Genomic DNA, 18,229 nt, shown 5'->3' with positions numbered 1-18,229 from the left:
GTGGTTGTTCCGGGAAGATGGAGAGGTAGGCATGTGGGGTGGGATTTTAATGGGCTCGGGGTGCTTAGCCATACGGACAGGTCTGAAACAACCTGCTTTTGTGACTTCCTCCCACGAGCTGGCCAGGGGGACCGTCACCGCTGTGTGTTGTGGGGTTGTCAGCGTCACCTGCACGAGCATCTCTTGGATTGTGGTGTCCTTGGGGCTGTTCAGAATGGTGAGGGGAAGAGGTGTGTGTCTGATCAGGTATTACTAATAGTTGAAAAAAAGAACTCGACGTTCCCTAAGGTGTGAAGGATGAGAACTCAGTGAACTCTTTCATCCTACCTGTCCTCTTTGCCGCCTTGGAGGTAGAGAGCTTGGTGGTAATTTTGTGTTATTATAAAGTAATGCTTGTTGCTTCGGGGGAAAAAAATGTTCGTGAGTCTTGGGTGTTGGCAATTGATGCTGTAGACTCTCCTGTATATAAGCGTGCGTATATTCGAAGGTTTATCAAGTTGTAGGTGTGTCATGACCGCATATAAAGGTACATCTTGGAGCACAAGGACAGCTGCATCTGGCAGCTTGGTACATCCAAGTTCAGTGGGTGCACTACAGAGTTGTGGGAAGTTGCGCTCATATCCCTCTACCTCCCTTTCTTTTGCACTGTCCCTATGCTTACATGATTTTTCTACTGTATTTCTCTCTGGGAAAAAAAAAAAAGACCCAATCTTTCTCTTCCTCAGAAAACTCCCACACGCCTCTGCTGGAGGACTCGGTGACTCAGATGACCCCAGAAGAGCACTATAGACGCATGATGTCGGCGCTGAACGAACACAGCACGTTTGAAGAGCAGCAGCAGCAACGTCTGTACCAGCTGGCCAACAGCATGGCCGTGCCCAGCCACGGAGGTACGGGCTCTTGCAAATGGGAGGAGAAGGGGCTCGCTTTGCCATTCAGTATAAGGCTTGTAAGATGTCCCTAAGCCCTGCGTGCGTGTGAGGAGGATTTATGGGCCGCAGTGGTGCATGTTTATCATGCAGTGAATACAGGTGGTGCTACAGGCTGTTTCTCCCACTATCTATAAATGCTAATACCTTCCGTAGCTGTCTCTGCGGGCTATGCATTTATTTACTGGAATCTATTAGCTGCAACGCCACTGCTTTGTATTTTGCAATGGTGGTGAAGGGGGATCCTTTTCTTCTGTTGTTGCAAGTGTCTGTGTCAATCTGAATATTCAGAATCTCTTATTGTAAGTTTTTGGGTCATAGTATGGAGCAAGGGGAATGAGGGTTGGCATAATGCAGGGCGGTTGTGGGATGTAGGCAGCGCCAGAGACTCCTGGCCTTTAGCGATGGGATCTGAAACAGCAAGATGATGTTGCAGGACTTAGTTAAGCATTGATATTGCTAGGTTGAGAAAGTTTGTGCAATAGTTGCTGCGCACAGACATAGCACAAATTGGTGTTAAAGACCTTTCACCTTAATGAGAATTAGATGTCTTATGATTTTACGGACAATTAAAATATGCGGATGGAGCTGAGTTGCAGTGAAGGGAGCTTAGCAGGCGAATGCTGAAGTCAGTGGGACCGGTTCATCCACGGCATCATCTATTGAAAACAATTATGTTTACGTCACCAAAGAATGATCAGTATCCAAAACTAGATCTGCTGTAGGAAAGCGAGGAAAAGGGTTATTGAAAGGGAGAAAACTTCTTCTATACCCAATGTATACTCACTTGGTGATGTTTTCCTCAGAGTATTGCAATAAGAACATTGTAGGTCTCAGCCGCCAGCACTAAGAAATTATTTTCAGACCTTCCCAGCATGGTGTGGATCTCCGGGGTTGAGCTGGGCACTAGTGATAGCTGAGGGACCTCCCAGCCCTTCTTTATTCAGGGCCTGTTGTGTGCAGAGCAGATTGTGCCTCTGTACCTGCCTGTCCGCTGCTTCTAGGCTTCAGCAGCACAGGAGTGTTTCTGCACTGGTATCTGTGTTCAAGGGAAGGTGCTGCCATTCTGCTCTTTAAAAGGAGGCTGGCGCTTGTGCAGTTACGTTAATGCAAGGAGAGGAGTATCTAAAACCTGGTCTCGAAGCAGCTTCCTCATTAACCGCTAGTATTGTCCAGTGCTGCTGCCTTTGGGGCTGGCGTGCTGTCCTGAGGGGATAATGGTCCTACAGAACCAGGATCTAATGGGTCCCGCGTGAATTGAAGGATTGCTGGTAGGTTTTCCCTCAGTTGTGGAGGAATCAGGCTAAATCCAGCCTGGCTGCAGCATCCTGCTCTGTGCCTAAAGAGGGCACTAAGCTGATACTGGTTCTGCCCTGGGAGCTGCTGGGCAGAGCGCAGGACCCAGCAGCATCCCTGCCCAGGCCGGAGGTTCCTCAGCCCAGGGACACTTCACCGTCCCTCTCAGGGACACACGCTGCTGGCGCTGGCTCGGTTTGGTCTGGAGTAAAGCCTTGTGTTGTACTCGAGTCCTCTGATGCAGCAGGGAATGGTGAGGGAAGAAACTCAGCTGTTTGGATGAGGCAAAGCCAGGGAGATGGAAGAGGTGATGCTGTTCCAGTCTTGGAAGCGGAGGGGTGAGGCCTCATGGAAAAGCCATGCTGTGCAAGAATCCATAGCCCCTGTGCTGCTTCCTACCCAAAGTGCAGAGGGCTGGCACGTACCTGCCTGCGTGATCCAGGGCGGGAGCACAAGCAAACACTGGCGAAGCATCCAGCAAGAGCTGGAGGAGAATCTCTGGTCTAGAGCGTAAATCCCCAGGGCTCCTTGTTAGGTTAATGAAGAGGCTGTCTGCTTTTCCACTCTGTTTGATTTGATTGGCTTCTCTGGGGGCAAGAAGGCAATTCCTTGCTCTGTGGAGTAAGGATTTGCTTATCAGCAGGGGCATGGTGTAAACCCGCGCTGAGGAACGCTGTAGTGAGCGTGGCACATGCTTCTGTGCGTGCTGTTCAGCGGTCCCAGACATTACAGAGATGCAGGGCTCTTGCGAGCATGATGCACGGGTCCAGGGCAAAGCCACGCACCACAAAGCTGGAATTTCCACACGCACATGCCATGAACACAAGCACAGTGCACGGGAGGACAGTATCTTAACACGCACCATGCACAAAAGGGTAGCGCATGCAGATGTGCAAATATTCAACCATGACATGCAGGTCTGCGTAGAGCACGTTGAATATAGCAAAGCATATATTCAGCACAAAATGTGTTATGTGTGCCAGTGTTGTGACAGTCACAACAGAGCCCTGACCCTGGGCACTGGTGATGCTGGACATGCAGAATGTGTCCATGAGGCAGCGTGTGCTGCGGAACAACCAGCATCGCCCCTGCTCCCCCCGCCTAATGAGCAAAGTAGCTCATTACATTAAAAGCCTGACGTATTTTTTATGATTATGATAAAATTGTCTCGTCAGCATTTGTTAGGTGAGGGGTCACACTGAGGTTTTGGGGTGGGCAGGGGGGAGAAGGAGTCTGCACAGACTCTTTCGTGTAACGTTGACAAGACAAAACTTGGTGTGTTTTGGATTGTCTCCACACCACAGGGCTCTGGTTGGGCTATAAATTATTAGTGCCGGTACAAAGCGCAGTTTATCTGCGGGCTCACGTGGAGGCACCAATAACATTAATAATTTAAAAATGTTAATAATTTAGAAATCTTTTTTTTTTAATTGCTTTTCAACCCCCCTTCTCCGCCCCCGTTCCCCCAGTGGCATTCATCCCGCATTCTGAATTCAGTCTGTCTCCGTGCCTGGAACCTCCATCCGCCAGCGTCCCACTGTCAATCAATCTGATTTCCCAACTGTCAGAGTGCAGGATTGTAAATAACAGATTCTTGGGGGGGCCGTGCGAGGGGTAGGGGTGCAGGGAGGGAAGGAGGGGAGAGAAGGAGGAGAGGGTATGCGGGGGGAGCGGGTGTTGCGGTCATTCAGGATCAATGCGGCTTCTGGAACTGGCCGCGTGCCAGACTGCTAAATTACAGGCGCTGTGGCAATAAGGAGTGACCTGGGTTTTTCAGATAATTAATTTATAAACATTGAAGGTGCATGGTCCCTGGCTCAGAGAATTCTCTAGGCTTTTTATGTGATCTGATGGGGCTTGTTGTTTCACTATTTCTTACGTACTTTCGCAGTTAAAATTGTATGTTGTTTTAATGTTTGTCCCCTCGGTTGGGGATGCGGGGACAGGCATTGTGTATGCATGAATGTGGCTAGAAACATTCAGGTACCAATGTCCTTCTTATTGCCACCAAAACCAGCAGCTGTGTAAGCACTTCCACCGCCGCTTGCAGTCCCACCACGGGGCTTCAGCCCTGACCATCACCACAATATTTTATCGAGTGATCAGTGAAGCTCACGCTGGGTTGGGCACATCTTGGGTCTATTGATGCAGGGCAGGGTTTCACGAGGGCTGCGCTTCTTTCTGACCTGCAGCCAATGGGCTAATGAAAGTGGTTTGTCTCAGGATGGAAGGGACCCCTTTCTGCACCCCGTCCTCGTCTGCTCCGTGGCCCAGCCCTTTACTTTCCTATGGCAGAGCTGTGCTAGGCAGGTACCGACCTGCCGGTGCCAAGTGTCACCGTTTGCCCAGGTGTCCCCCCTTGCCCAGGCTGGGCCCACAGCATCCCCCCAGCTCTGGGTGCCTGGTGGGGGAGGTCACCATGTTTAGGAAAACAGCCCTTGGTGCTCTGCAGTGCTGCGGCCCCCCTGCTAGCCTGTACCTGGTAGTAGCGATGGGTGCTCTCTGCCAAGGGGCACGGCCCCCCCGCCATCCCCTGCTTTTGGCAGCAGTGGGAGATGCTGGGCCGGGGTTTCGGGGAGCAGATGCTGCCTTGCTGGGGGTCCCGGGCACAGAGCGCTGACCCGCAGTAAACCCTGCAGCCCCCGGGAAGGCCACCTAAAATCAGCGGTGCCCAGCGAGGGGCCGGCGGAACCAGGGCAGGTGCTGCTGCGGGTCTGCTCGGGGACCGGGAGGTACCTCCCTCTCCTTTTTGTCTCTCCCCATTCATCCATCCTTCCCTCCCTTCTTCCCTCCCTCCCTCCTTCCTTCCCTCCCTCCAACAGGAAGGCAATTAACCAGCAATCCACCCCCTCCCGTAGTTGCACAATTTCCTCCGCTGCCAAACTCCCTTGGCGGCGGAGGCGGATCCCGCTCCCAGCCCGCTCTGCCGGGTGAGTTCCCGGGGCCGCCCCGGGCAGCGGAGCCGCGGGAGCGGCCGCGCTCCCTCGCCGCTTGACAGCCCGTCCGCAGCGGGGGGAGCGAGGAGCAGGCTGTCGCCCGAGGGGCTGCGGGGAGGGACGGGACGGGAGCAGCCCCGGAGCAGCCCTGTCGCCCGCGGGGAGCCGGGAGCAGCCCCGGAGCAGCGCTCCCGCCCGGGGGCTGCGCTGCGCGGCTGCGGGCGGGGAGCCGGAGCTTCCCCCGCGGCGGAGGGCAGGCGGTGGGTGCTGCCGGGGGTCCGGGGGTGGGGTGTCGGGGCCCGTACCGGGCAGCAGCTCATCCCTTCCCTCTCCCCAGATCTCCTCCGGGCGCGGCAAGAGGTGGCGGCGGCAGCGCGCAACCCCGGCGCGATGGAAGCGCACATCCCCTCGGCCAGCAACTCTTCCAGCCAGCGGAGGAAGCAGGGCCTCCCCCAGCACAGGGACACCCACTTCCCCGAGAGGTATCGCGGGGGCGGCTCCGCAGGGGGACGGGGAAGGGCCGCAAATCGCCCCCGCCCCGGGGCGGGGTTTGCTGCAGCCGCGGGGGTTCGGGGGGCTCGGGCCGGTGTGCACCCTCAGAGCCAGGGAAGGGTGTGCAGGGTGCTGTGAGGGTCCCGTCAGGATGCGCAGATTGGATTTGCCCCGGTGATGTGTTAACGTCTCCTCGGGCGTTCACGCTCTTGGGCAATATGCAGGTGCAAAAGTGGGGGTTTGCACACGCGCCTGCCACACGTGGGGATGTGTTTGTGCAAAGGGAGGTGATCTGTGCTCGTGCACATACGTGCTCACATCCAGCGACTGGCTGGAGGGAACCATCCAATTCTGCCCCGAATCTCCAGAGTGGATGCTGGACTCTGACCTGTTCTTTGGCACAGAGCAAGTTAAGATGTTTCAGTTTGCGTTTTATCATATCCCCAGATAATTAGAGAGAACAAATGCTCTAGAATGGAATAGAAAGAGAAGAAATTTTATTTTTTTAAGGAGTAAGAAGGCATGGTTTCTCTTTCTCACGGATAGGAGTGCTGGAAAGCTGATTTCCCTCCCCCACGCCACCCCAGGAAATTCTGTCTCATTTATCTTGCTCTGTGCCATAAGCCATTCCCTCCGCAATCAAGAACTTCAGAAGGATATTAAATTAAAGCTGTGTGCATTTCTGACAAGGGTAGCAGAGGCGGGAAAGGGCCTGGCAGCCATGGGGATGCAAAGACCCTCTGAGTTCCCAGACAAGCCGTGAAAGGCTTCAGTATCCAGACTTTTTTGGCTTTAATCTCGGGGTGGGGGCAGGCTGCAGGCTGCAATGTTAGTTCTATAGCAGGCGCATGTATGTGTTGGGTTCAGAGTAATTCCTCCCCCCCCCCCATTTACAGCCCTGCAGATCCTGTGTTTTTCCTTCTTTCTGACCAATAGGTTTGCAACGTTTAGGGGCTGGGAAGACCTGGTAAACCCACAGGGTGTACTTTGGCTAACCCACCTAATAAAATCCAACCCCAGTCCATGTGGATTGTAGGCAGACCTGTGAGGAATGCAGAGATAGACGAGTTTCAGTGCAACCAGTCATGGGGAACGTTTCTCCAGCTATGTGTGGCCTGGAGAAGTGCCAGGCCAGCCGGAGGCCTGGCCGAAAAGGCACGTACGGAAGGGTGGAGGTTTCTTGTGGGGAGGTGCTGCACATCGGAGGGGCAGACTGAAAATGAATTAGATCTGTATCAAACCCAGAGGTACTTGCTGCTGCCGGGCAGATGTTCTAGGTAGTGGAGCTGGGCTGGGCCAGGAAGCCTTAAATCATTTAGGAAAAGAGTGTTACGTGGATGTTTAAGCAGAGGACTGGATTGAGGGCTGGTGTTCCGCAGTGGTGGGAGGAAGAGAGCTGGCTCTGGGTGGCCTGCTGCCCTGGCCAGGCTCTCAGGTGTGATAATCCTCACTTAGCAGAGATGGGGAGTCCTGCTGGGAAACAGGGAGCTGCAGCTATGGCCCATAGTGGTGACTGGGTAAGTCTGCTTGACGTTAGTTCACGCAGTCATTATTTCTCCCGGAGATCTGCAGCCGCCTGGGTGTCACTAAGGCTCTGCTCCCGCTCAGAAACGGCCTGCTTGGAACTCTCACATGCAGACTGTTTCTTGCTGTTTCACCAAAGCACCACAGGCATTTTTGGGTATGTTAGGGGAAACCGTGGCCACAGATTATAAAGCAATGCATGGGTTAATTTCTCCCTTCCATTCTCCCTGTTGCTCTTAGCCTTCGGTTTGTACTTGTCTCCAGTTGTCTTTATCAACAGGGTAAATCAAAGCATCCTTTGTGCACCTTTGTTATGAAGATACAGAAATATTAAAAGGTTCAGGTAGGCACTGAGAGAGGAGGAGGAGGAGGCAGTGGAGGAAGCTGGCTCACGTACATAGGCAAACTGTAGGTAGATTTATGGCGTCTCCTTTCCCAGAAGCAGAAGTAATAACGCATGATGCAGGGGGATGTGAACTGTTTGGCGTGGTGTTAAAATTCCATTTCGAGTTCCTATCGGGAGATCTGTGGGGATCAGGTCAGCTCTCAGTGCAGCAGCTTTGTGGGCAAGAATAATTAACCACTCCAGACTTCAGCCATTGTGTTCGGCAAAGCGGGGGGGGGAACCCACTCTGGTGTCCCAGTTCTATTTATCAGGGCAGCGCTGCTGTTTTTGCAAAGACAGGAACGCAGAGACCTTTGCCTGCTAGTGGGAACTTAGATTATATATACGGATTTCCAGTTTCTAGGTGTGAAGAGGTGGGCGATGAGTCTGAGGGAGGCAGCACTTGGGAAGACAGGTATGTTCAGACACTTGTTAACTAGTTTAGCATCCATCTTTGCTGGTCAGAAACAGGCTGGTAGGTTTAATGATACTAAGAACAAGGCAGGCAGGTGGGTACTGGCTCTGGAGGGGATGATACACACGTGGGTGCGCACAGACACTCTGAATATGGATTTTCTTGGACCAGGTTCTAAGGTCATTTTAGCGGAGTAATGGTCCCTTCACCTCTTTGCTCCAGCTTCCTTCTCTGTCAAAAAGAGTTAGTGAAACTGATGTATCTTGCCAGAAGTAGACTCAAGCTGCAGGCTTGAGAATCCATTTGGTTTCATGGTTTGGGTGTCCTAGATCCTTCTCTAGATTGATTCAGACTTGGATCATAAAAGCACCAGGACCTCGTGGTTTGTTTGAAAAGGCGTTTGAGTTCAGCGCTATAAAAAAACTTGGAAGGGGAGAGGGTACAACTAAAAGGTGTCATTGTAACTACTCCAGCCTGGAGTACTTCCCATCTCCAAAGTGCTGTGTCTCCTGCAGAAATGGCAGGTGGCTGTGCCCTGCGGAGTCTGCTGAGGCAGATATTTGGTGACAGCATTCAGCTGGCTCTGGTGCTGTCTGTGGGAGGCGTTAGGGACACAGTTTGTCTCTCAGGACCATAGACAATGATGGGGCGAAGGCAGGACGAATGCCAAGGAGCACGAAACCCTGGCTGCGTGAGATGCCACCCACATGCTGATCCGCTGGGGTCTGGGGAGGCCGAACCCTTTGGCTGGAGCGTTGTGGGAGCGGGAGCCGCAGAGTCTCACAGATGACAAACATTGTGCACCAGCCAGAGCCTTTCTCTGTGCAAGGATGTGCCTGAAATACCCAGCAAGCATTTCTGGATTGGGTTCTTTCCATCTGCTCTTACTGCCATTTTTTCTTTCACCACCTAATTCTTTCCCTTTGCATCACAGAGGTTTTCATTTTCACTCCTTCTCCTGTCTCTCTGGACACGTTCTGTCTCCTAATCTTACCCGTCCCAGCCTCGCATCCCCTTCTCAGCTCTGCATGCTGTTTCTCTGATTTTCGCATTCCTCACCAGATCCCAGCTGGCTGAATGTTGCACAGAACAAAGGCCAAAGAGCTTGACCCGATTTCACTAATTTGGTTTCAGCACCAGTTGGGATTTTGAGGGAGCGATTTCCCTGGCAGCACAAACCAGACTCTGTGTGTCCAGGCCCTAGACGGGCAGCGCCAATCTGCGTCTCCTTCTGCCTGGAAATCCCAAACACCGTTTTTAGAAAGCCTTTTCATTTTATTTATTTTCCCTTCCTGGCACAGCCAGCATCTGCGGATGGCGAACCAGCAAGGAGCTCTGTGCTGCTCGCCTGTTACCCCAGGTTTTAAGTGTCTCTTCCTATCAAATGCAAAGCAGAAGCGAGCAGAGCTTTCATGCATTCTTTTTTTTTCCCCTCTTCCATCCGTTCTAAATTTATTTCCATGCCTTGCCGGTTTCAATCTGCATTTCCTGACCCTCTCACATCTCCAGTCACAGCCTGTGCTCCGAGCCTTCAGTTCTGAGCTTGGCTCGAGTCGGGGGAGCACAGCTCTGGGCTTGGGAGGATATGATGGGGTTAAAGTGAAAGGCTTGGTTTTAACAGTATAATGTGTAACCCCATAATGACTTTAAATATTGATTATTTGAAGGCCATTAGTGCTTATTGTTAAAGAAAAGTCGATAGTTTTTAAGCCTTGTGAACCATTTGTCTCCTGTTAAAGGACATATCAAATTTAGCAGCATGCAGTGCAAATCCCCTAATACTCTGCTCACAAGCCTCCAGCTGGCATATTAGGGGAAAAAAAGAAAGGGGGCTGGGAGGAGGAATATGCAGTAACACCGAATTTCTCTCTGCACGGTAAGGACAAGTCTTACCAGATGTAATTGCCACGGGCTAAATTCACATTCTCAGACTATGGCACTGCAATTCAGCCCTTATTCTGAGAGGTGGAAGGAGGAAGGAAATAAACGGGGGGTTGAAGACTCATATGTACCTGAGAAAAGATGCAAAGGGTTTGTGTTCTGGTGCACATCTGCCCAAAAGCGCCACAGCCTTTGGTAAGGCCTCTGGGGCTTTTTACTCCGGGGACACCAATTCATTTGGCCATACGCAGCTTCTGAATGCAGGCTACAGACTCACGGGTGCAGCAGCGCCAGGCGCGGGACCTTGGGCTGCTCCTGTTTATCTGCCCTCGCCCAGCAGCTTTGTCTGTGTGTGTTTGACGGAGATAGAGAGCTCCAGTGGTGCCGAGAGAACAACTCTGGGCTCTCCTGCCGTTCCCCGCTTCCCAGCCCGAACCGTCTGTGATCCCCGGGCCCCGAAAGGCAGGGAAGCTGCACGGCTCCAATGCGAGGACAGAGGGAACGGACTGCGGGGTCTCGAGCAGATGTGATTCCATAGGGATCAACGTTAGGCCCTGTAGTGCAACATTAAAGCATAAAAATAGCTGCTGATTGACATGGGGCTGCCACCAAAGGGAGAAGCTTTTATTTTCCAGTGCCCAGTCCTGATCCCCATCAAACAGTATCCTTACTGGGCGCAGGTTGTCTCTTCTTGGCTAAAATCGAGGAGCTCTCTTTGTTTTTAGCGTTTCCTTCTGTGTGCAGCCTGCACCTGGGGCTTCACTGCCTTATCATCTCTCCTACAAAATCCCCTCTTCTGCACTTACAAAAGGCAGGGAGGGCACAGCCACCGCTCGCCTGGCCACGGAATGGTTAAAAGCGACTTGATTTCCTAAATTGCTTCTTATAAAACGAACAGCACGTCTGCCAGGCTCGTCTCCCCATGATTACAGCTAATTACGATCGAACGGACACCTCCTAGCCCCCGTCATGCCGCTTTAATTGTCCGTTATTCATCTGCAGGCTGTCCGGGGTGGCAAAGCACTTGGCAGCCCAGCGACCGAGGCCTCGGCTAATTGTGAGGCCTCGGGGATTAGGGCAGGTGATTACACACTTCATGGTGTAATTACATAAGCATCGCTTGGCTGCTGCCCCGGCTCCCAGCCGAAGGTCACGCGCTGCGTTACCTGAGATTAATTGGAGCTGCCACCGAAGTGCGAGGTGCTGGCGGAGCGGTTATACGATTAGCATTAACATTTCAACAGCGACGGATCGATCTGTGGCTCTCCTCCAGACACAGCGAGCTGTGCAATTAGTTTAGAGGAGAGCTAGGGGAGGAAGGAGGAGGAAAGGGGAGATGGAGACAGGCAGGGAAGGGGAGAAGGGGAGCAGAGACAGGCGGGCAGGGGGAGGTAGAGACAGGCGGATGGGCAAGGGGTAGGGAGGAGGAGGGATTGTGGAGGCTCAGCCCATTCTGTGCAGTGTTTTGTAGTGGTTGTTGTATAAAATCTGGATAAAACTGCGCTAGGAAGACCTGGGGAAAGGACAGGAATCTTTTCCTTGCCCATCTCATCCTCACAGAGTCCTTGTCTTGCTTTTCCTGAGCTATGGTGGAAATGCATCCCCAGCTGTGTGCCGTGGGGACCCAGCTCCATGGGGTTCTCACATTATCTCCCCTACCGAAAAGGGGAGTGCGGCTGTGCCTGTGGTCGGTTTGTTGCAAAGTCACACGCACCTTCTTGCTCCCTTTCTCTTGCCCTCCAGTCTCTCCTGAAGCAGATTTTACAGGGAGATATTGTAAAATGAAAATAAACGGCACAGCACTTGGCTTTGCCTCTAGATGCCCTGGTGAAGGTAATAATGTTGTAAGTGGCCATCAAAAGGAATTAAGAGATGTGCAGCCGGAAAGCAGAGATTTGCTTGCAGGCTCCCAGGGCAGATTTGACTAATGGAAGAGACCTTGGCTCTTATTCCCTTCCTGCCTTTTTTCTTTCCCCTCTTTTTCCCCCTGCTCCCTGCCTTGCTTCCAGGCATTGTCCTCCTCCCACCCCTCAAACCTGCTTCTTCCAGCTTATTGCCACCTTACATCTGCTCTGCTCATCCTGGCCAGCGTCACCCACCCCTTCTCCAGTTCTGCTCCTTGCTCAGCCCCACTTACAGCTTTTCTCTCCTCTTTGTCCCAGCTAGGACAGTGATTTTTTGCAAGGTGTGCCAGTGGTGAATTCAAGTCTTCCCAGACGCACTCTTCAGCTCCTAAAATATAGATAATATGGCTTTTCACTTGTCAGGCAGTTGGGATATTAACCCAAGCTTGCTAACAGGACAGGCAGATGCAGCATCTTCAGTCTTGTTTGCTAGTCCTGGGCAGCCAAAACGCCTTTGAACAGCCCAGCTGAAAGGCCACAGAAGCAAGTGTACCAAAGTATGTGGGACCTGTGGAGTCCTGCCTGCTTTTTCCCCTTCTGGTTCTGCTTACTTTCTTTTTTCTCTCCCTTTTAAAAGTTTTGCATATCAGACAAATAGTCATTTTTCTATCTTGGAACAGCCTCTGGTACAGAAGGCAGTTCATCTGCAGGAAGGATGTTTGTTCTTCCTGAGCCAGGGAGCCTCCAGGTTTTCAACATGAATTTATTTTTTGATTTCTGCAGGGAAATATCGCACCCACCGCCTCTGCTTTCACCCCAGAACGCACCCCATATTGCCCTGGGGCCCCACTTGAGACCTCCGTTCCTCGGGGTGCCTTCGGCTCTGTGCCAGACTCCAGGTGAGTGTGTCAGAAGCACTTGAATTGGCCGGGGAAGCGGGAGGAGCGAAGGTGCAGGCTGTGACAAACTGTCCTTGAGCCAGACAGCCCACGCGCGTTTGCTGTGTTTCCCTGTTACTGTGGTGCTGACTTTGCCCGTGGTTTGCAGCGACAGGAGCGGGTCGCCTTGCTTGCTCGCTCTTTTAATCCCCACCAGCCTCCCTGGTCCTGTGTTTCAGCAGCGGCTGCGCCGCCTTGGGAAGGAGGGAAGAGATGAGCTCTAGAACAGAAAGGCAGCTCTCAGTCACCCTTTCCTGCTCTGTTAGCCCTCTGGGGAGCTGCTCTGAGTCAATGCTGAGATTAATAACCCCATATTGTTATTCTCCCTGTCCCCAGGTTATGGGTTCCTACAGCCGGCACAAGCAGAGATGTTTGCACGGCAGCAGGAGATGCTACGAAAGCAAAACCTGGCAAGGTAAAGAGCGTAGAGGGCAGCCCTGCCTGGCCTTGGGTTGGGTTTTTCCTTCCCTTTCCTAGCGGCAGGCAGAGTAATGTGAGGCGCAGCTGCACACAGGTGACACCTCTATCCTACAGGCTCTGGTTCAGCGTGGCTGGGGGTTAGCAGGTTACTCTGAGCCACCCCTGACATTCCCTCTCTGCCTTTCCCCATGTAGGTTGGAGATGTCAGCTGAGATCATCCGCCAGAAGGAGCTGGAGAATCTCCATAGACAAAGGCTACTGGCTGGTGACCCCCTGAGCCTCCATCCCGGTTTGCCCCCCGACCACCCGGCCCTGCGCAATGTGCACGACATCCCCGAGGGCCACCCGCTGCGGGAGGAGCTCTCCCGGAGGAACGCCATGCTGGTGCTGCGGCACAACAACACCCCCCTGCTGTCCCTCAACCCCAGCGTCCCCAGCAGCTCCACGCCGCCCAAGGAGCAGCCCCGGCGCGGCAGTCGCAAATCGGCGCATCACCGCGCCGAGCCGCAGGGGCTGAGCGAGGCCAAGGAGCTGGCGGAGCCCCGCGCGCGGGACGGGGCGCCGGACTGTAACGACGAGGAGATGAAGGACTCTGAGAGCGACGCGGACGTGAGCGACGAGAAGCCGGAGAGCCTGAAGGCCGAGAGCAGCAGCTCGGCCGCTGAGCTGAAGGAGTGCAAAGAGACGGGCAAAGTCTGCGAAGGGGCCAAGGAGCTGGGTGAAGCGGCTGCCGGCCAAAACGCTCCCTGCAGCTCCTCGAGCGCGGAGTCCCCCAGCCATTTGCTTGGTCCGGGCATCAACAAAAACGAGGTGAAATATCTCCCACCAGCCTCCATCCCGCCGCCCCAGCCGCTGCCCTTTGGGTTCCCGTACACCATGAGCCCGTACTTCCATGCAGGTGAGTGCGCGCGGCTTGTCACTGAGTTACCAACTGGAGCAGAGATGTGTTTTGCAGCGTGCTAATAGTGGGACTCTTCCCCCTTCCTGTTCTGCTTGTCGTGTTATATTTTTTTTCTCTGCGGGGAGCCAAGCACCTTATTTTAATTAGTATGAAGGACTTCATTTGCAATGGAGCAAATCAAGGGTCATAAAGAGGGTCAGCAGGGACGAAGTGAGTCCCAAGCACATGAGAAGGGACACCAGAATACGATGGACCAAGGGATCGTGCAGTTGCTTGGGCCTTCTTTGGAAGCCAGGTTTCAGGACAGGTGCCAGTAAACTATCGGGGCCTTCAGTGAGAGGCAAGAGAAATTATTTATGGCTGCAAAATGCCGCTCTACAAAGTCTTGGATCTGGAAGGGGCTTCAGACCCTGGTAGCTGCTCTGCCCAGGGGTCTCCTGTGGGCAGAGCAGGGTGGCAGCCCTGCTAGCCTAGCCAAGAGCTAAAATCTGCCTCAGCTAATTACTTGGCTGAGCAATTAGCAGGAGGCAAGACCTCCTGCCACGTGGAGGAGGGAGGAAGGGGGCGCAGAGCGTGTGGGTTGCTGAAGCTGCCTGTTTTCAATGCAAAGAGCTGCGGCGGTTGTGAACGCGGCTGCCCACCGCTCATTAGAGCTGCTTTCCAACCAGGAAGGAGGAAGCGATCTTTCTGTGACAGGCAGGTGGCCAACGTGATAAATATTCCTGCTGCCTTGGGCTGCTGAGGCTTCCTCGCAGGAGCCTTTTTCTCCCGGCCATTAAAAAGGGAACGGCGTGGCTCTGCGGTGCTCGGCGCTGGCGTGCGGCTCTGCGGGGACGCCTGGCTTGGAGATGGGTTTCCTCCCTCCCCCAGCGGTGCGCGAGTTACTGTAATAGGCCATTTATTATTATCACTTCGAATTTATATCACGATCGTGTCTTGAGGCCTCGGCAAAGATCAGGGCTGTGCTTCGCTGCCTGGTTTTCAGGCACTTCTGATTTGTGGAGCCTGCGCCAGAGCTGTAGGTCTTTCCGGAGGGCTCTTTTGCTTTTGGCTAGCTTTGCCTGTTGTGGCTGTTAGTACTGGCTGTTTGTGGGACAGCAGCGGAGTTTAGGTCCTGTTTTGCTGGGTGCTGTACAACTCTGTAGCAAAAGCTCTCCCCTGAAACAGCCTTGGGAAGACAAGGGCATCTCGTTTGACGCAGCACAGCAGGAGCTGGGAGTTCGGCAGCACAATGTTGAGGGCTGGATCGATCCCAGTGCTGCGGGGATCGTGGGGTGATGTGTGTCAGTGAAAAATGTGTTCCTTTGGCCCTTGGGGAACACAGACCACCTGAAAACAGACAGAACTGCACCCACCTCTCTGCCAGTGCCTGATGATTTCCATAATCGTGTTTTTGCACAAGAGCTGCTCTTTTGGCCAGGATGGTTGTACCCTGGACACTGGTGTTATAGAATAACCACCTGAAAAAGGTATAATAACGCGATAGGACAAAACGGAGGGCCGGAGGAGGAGGGAAGTGGCTGGCTGAAAATGCCCCTTGAGTTTCAGGCGGTTCCTCTGGTCTTCCAGCAAGGGGAGGCTCCTCCTTTGGAGGCAGAGAGCTGTTTTCTGTCCCTACTGGGAAGAATATCGATGAGGCAGCCAGAGCTGGGTCGATTCCCTGAGCTGCCTTCTGGGGATCTGGCGGCTGCTCAATGACCTCATCTTGTCAAGGTTTCAGCAGCCTTGCTCTCCTCCTCCTCCCACCGCCCTGCGCTGGCCCCGTCCTTTGGAAAAGGTGAAGGATGGAGTGTGCAGGAGGCTAAAATCCTTCTATCGATCCGTAGTCTGGAGAGCAATTAACACAAGCCTTGCAGTGCCGCTGCGTGACCTGAGCCCTCTGCGGCGTGCGCGGGGGAGAGCGGTAGCAAAACTGATTAAACCCGTAGGAGTGTAAACCCTTCCTAGTGGGTTTGCTTTGTGCACTGGCCTCCCTCTTGGCTCCTGGATTGTCTCCTGTGATGCCAGGAGCAAAAACTCTTGTCTCTCCCATTGCAGCCTGGGTTTGCAGAAGAGGTTTCTCTTACTGGGTTGCTCTCCCTGACCCTTTCAGCCTTTGGTTTCTCCTCTGAAGCAGCTGGACATCAGGAGGAGGGAAGGAAATTATAAATGGATTGCGGGCACGGGTGGTGAGGGCTTTTATGTGGACACCTGTCTACAAGACACTGGCTTGGGACGATGGATTCTTTTCAGTCCCTCCACGCTGGGCCCCATCTGGTGAAATGCTCCGTAATCCATTACCAGCCTCTTGGACCATCATTTATCATAGAGCAAGACAGAGGAGGCCTGGCAGGGAATAGACGCTGCCCTTTATGCATCCTCGCAGTCCAGCAGGACCCAGTGACATGTCATTATTATAATAGAAGGTGCGTCCCTTCCAGCCACTTGGCATCTATTTGTTATCATTCCCCAAACTGCCAGAGCAGCAGTGAGGGGGTGCAGCCACACAGGGATGGAGCAGACGGTGCCGTATCTTCCCGAGGAGGGATGGGAGGAAGGACGCGAGCTCTTCTGCTCCAGAGACTTCAAAATCACATAGGCCGGTGACTGGATGCGGTGTGTCGAGGGGTGGTCCTGTACTTTTTGCAGGTGATGCACTGAGGGACCGCTGTGATCAGCTGCTCCGTCCTGCAGGAGTCCTGCCTGGGGTTGTTGGTGCATCTGGTGACTTCAGACAGGGGACAGAGCTGAGCTGGGTGCAGAAGGGCAGGGGGACACCTGAACATCAACCCGGACTCCAGGAGTGCTGAGTACGCAGAATGGTAACTGAGTCTTTGTTGCTCCGAGGACTGAACATGTCCACAGTCACCGTGAGATTTTGGGCTTTTCTGCAGAGAACAGGGGTGTTTTGCCACTAACGTCAGTGGAAATAGGTTTCCACCCTCTAGCTTTTAAGTTCTGTGACACAGAAATTGCTAATAGGCCAGAACCCAAAGTATTGGTATTTACCTTTTCCCCTCCCAAGAATATTTCCACCAGTCAGGCCTCCTTTCCCTGGTGTAAATGGGAAAACAAACTCTCAGAGATAAGTATTTTGGCCGTATTGTATTTCTCTCTGTGTGGGCACATGGAAAATATTTCTTGTTCCCATAGTGTGGGGCCCGTCTTGCCCTCGCTCTTGGACCCAGCAGGTTTACTGTGTGCGTCTCAACCTCTCCCATCCTTTCTTCTGGGGGCACGAAGAGACAAAGGGAAGAAAAACCACAAGAGGAGAAAGGCTTTGGTAGGAGCAGCAGTTTCCAGCCCAGCTCAGGGGCGATGTGCAGCCCTGCAGCCGATCCAGACTCGGTGAGCTTCCAGCATTGCAGACCCTTTTGCTGGAGAGGGGCTGTAGTGAAGCCCAGCACTTTTCCCTGTATCCCTGCCAGCTGTGAACGCAACATCTGGGCTAAATCTCTGCCCACACTGGTGGGGACCTGGTGAGTGTGACCGGGGGGACGGATCAGCCTGGGGTTAAAGCCGAGGATGGGGCTGGCTGGTGAGTGCAGAATTCATTCCCAAGCGCTGTGTTGCTGCAATTCAATCCTTGGCTGGCTTTTGGAATAAGGAAGTGCCTAATTTTAAAGCAGTTGGCTGTTACGGGCAGATCCCCTCGGAGACGCTCGCTCTGGCTGCAGATGGAGGTGTCTCGCCTCACCATTGACTGTGCCTGGAATAATTGAGCTCAGTTTCACTTCTCCTATTTACCAAGCTCCAGCCGTGCATCCAAAAAGGAGAAAGAGCGTTACCCCCCAACCCCAAGGAAGCAAAACCCTGCCCTCAAATGGCAAAAAAGGAAAAAAAAGCCCTCAGCCATTTGAAGCGTTTTGTGAATTTTAACATAAGCAGCTGTGAGTTTGTCTCCTGGAAAATGGAATGCGGTAGGAATGAGAATGAGGGCTCGTGTCCATCTGTCTGTCTGGTAGCTGGGGGTGGCGAGGGGAAGGGAAGCGCTTGGCGGCTCTTGGCAACGGCCTCGGCCTCCCGCGCCGGCGGGCGCCCAGCTCGCCAGAGAGCTGCTTGTTTTCACCGTTACCGGCTGCACAAAAGTATTTGAAGCTCTATGGGGGGATCAGAGCCCCCCAGGCTCAGCACATCGGGGCCGGGCAGAGCCATCCCAGAGCAGTGAGCAAACCTGGAGCGGAGAGGGACTGACACTGCACCCAGGAGCCATTTGGTAGAGACCGAGGGGGTGAAGGGTCTGGTGGGTGCCCATGGACTCTTCTCCTTTTGGGAGCCAGCGGCTGGTC

At 53.4% G+C, this 18,229-nt stretch overlaps 1 protein-coding gene across 18 annotated transcripts in view; it reads left to right on the top strand.

Annotated features, from left to right (window-relative positions):
• Positions 1–18,229, top strand: part of SAMD11 (sterile alpha motif domain containing 11) — a 97,803-nt gene that overhangs the window by 69,210 nt on the left and 10,364 nt on the right. For all 18 annotated transcript variants that reach the window (XM_065037964.1, XM_065037962.1, XM_065037963.1 and 15 more), the window contains 5 exons: positions 726–890; positions 5,499–5,643; positions 12,486–12,601; positions 12,977–13,055; positions 13,255–13,958. In XM_065037964.1, coding sequence (XP_064894036.1) covers positions 726–890; positions 5,499–5,643; positions 12,486–12,601; positions 12,977–13,055; positions 13,255–13,958 — 1,209 coding nt within the window. The remainder of the gene's footprint in view (positions 1–725; positions 891–5,498; positions 5,644–12,485; positions 12,602–12,976; positions 13,056–13,254; positions 13,959–18,229) is intronic.

The sequence above is a fragment of the Columba livia genome, chromosome 21 (genome assembly GCF_036013475.1).
Source record: "Columba livia isolate bColLiv1 breed racing homer chromosome 21, bColLiv1.pat.W.v2, whole genome shotgun sequence".
Classification (NCBI taxonomy): Eukaryota; Metazoa; Chordata; class Aves; order Columbiformes; family Columbidae; genus Columba; species Columba livia.
Note: the sequence above shows the minus strand (reverse complement) of the source record. Positions and strands in the feature narration are given on the sequence as shown.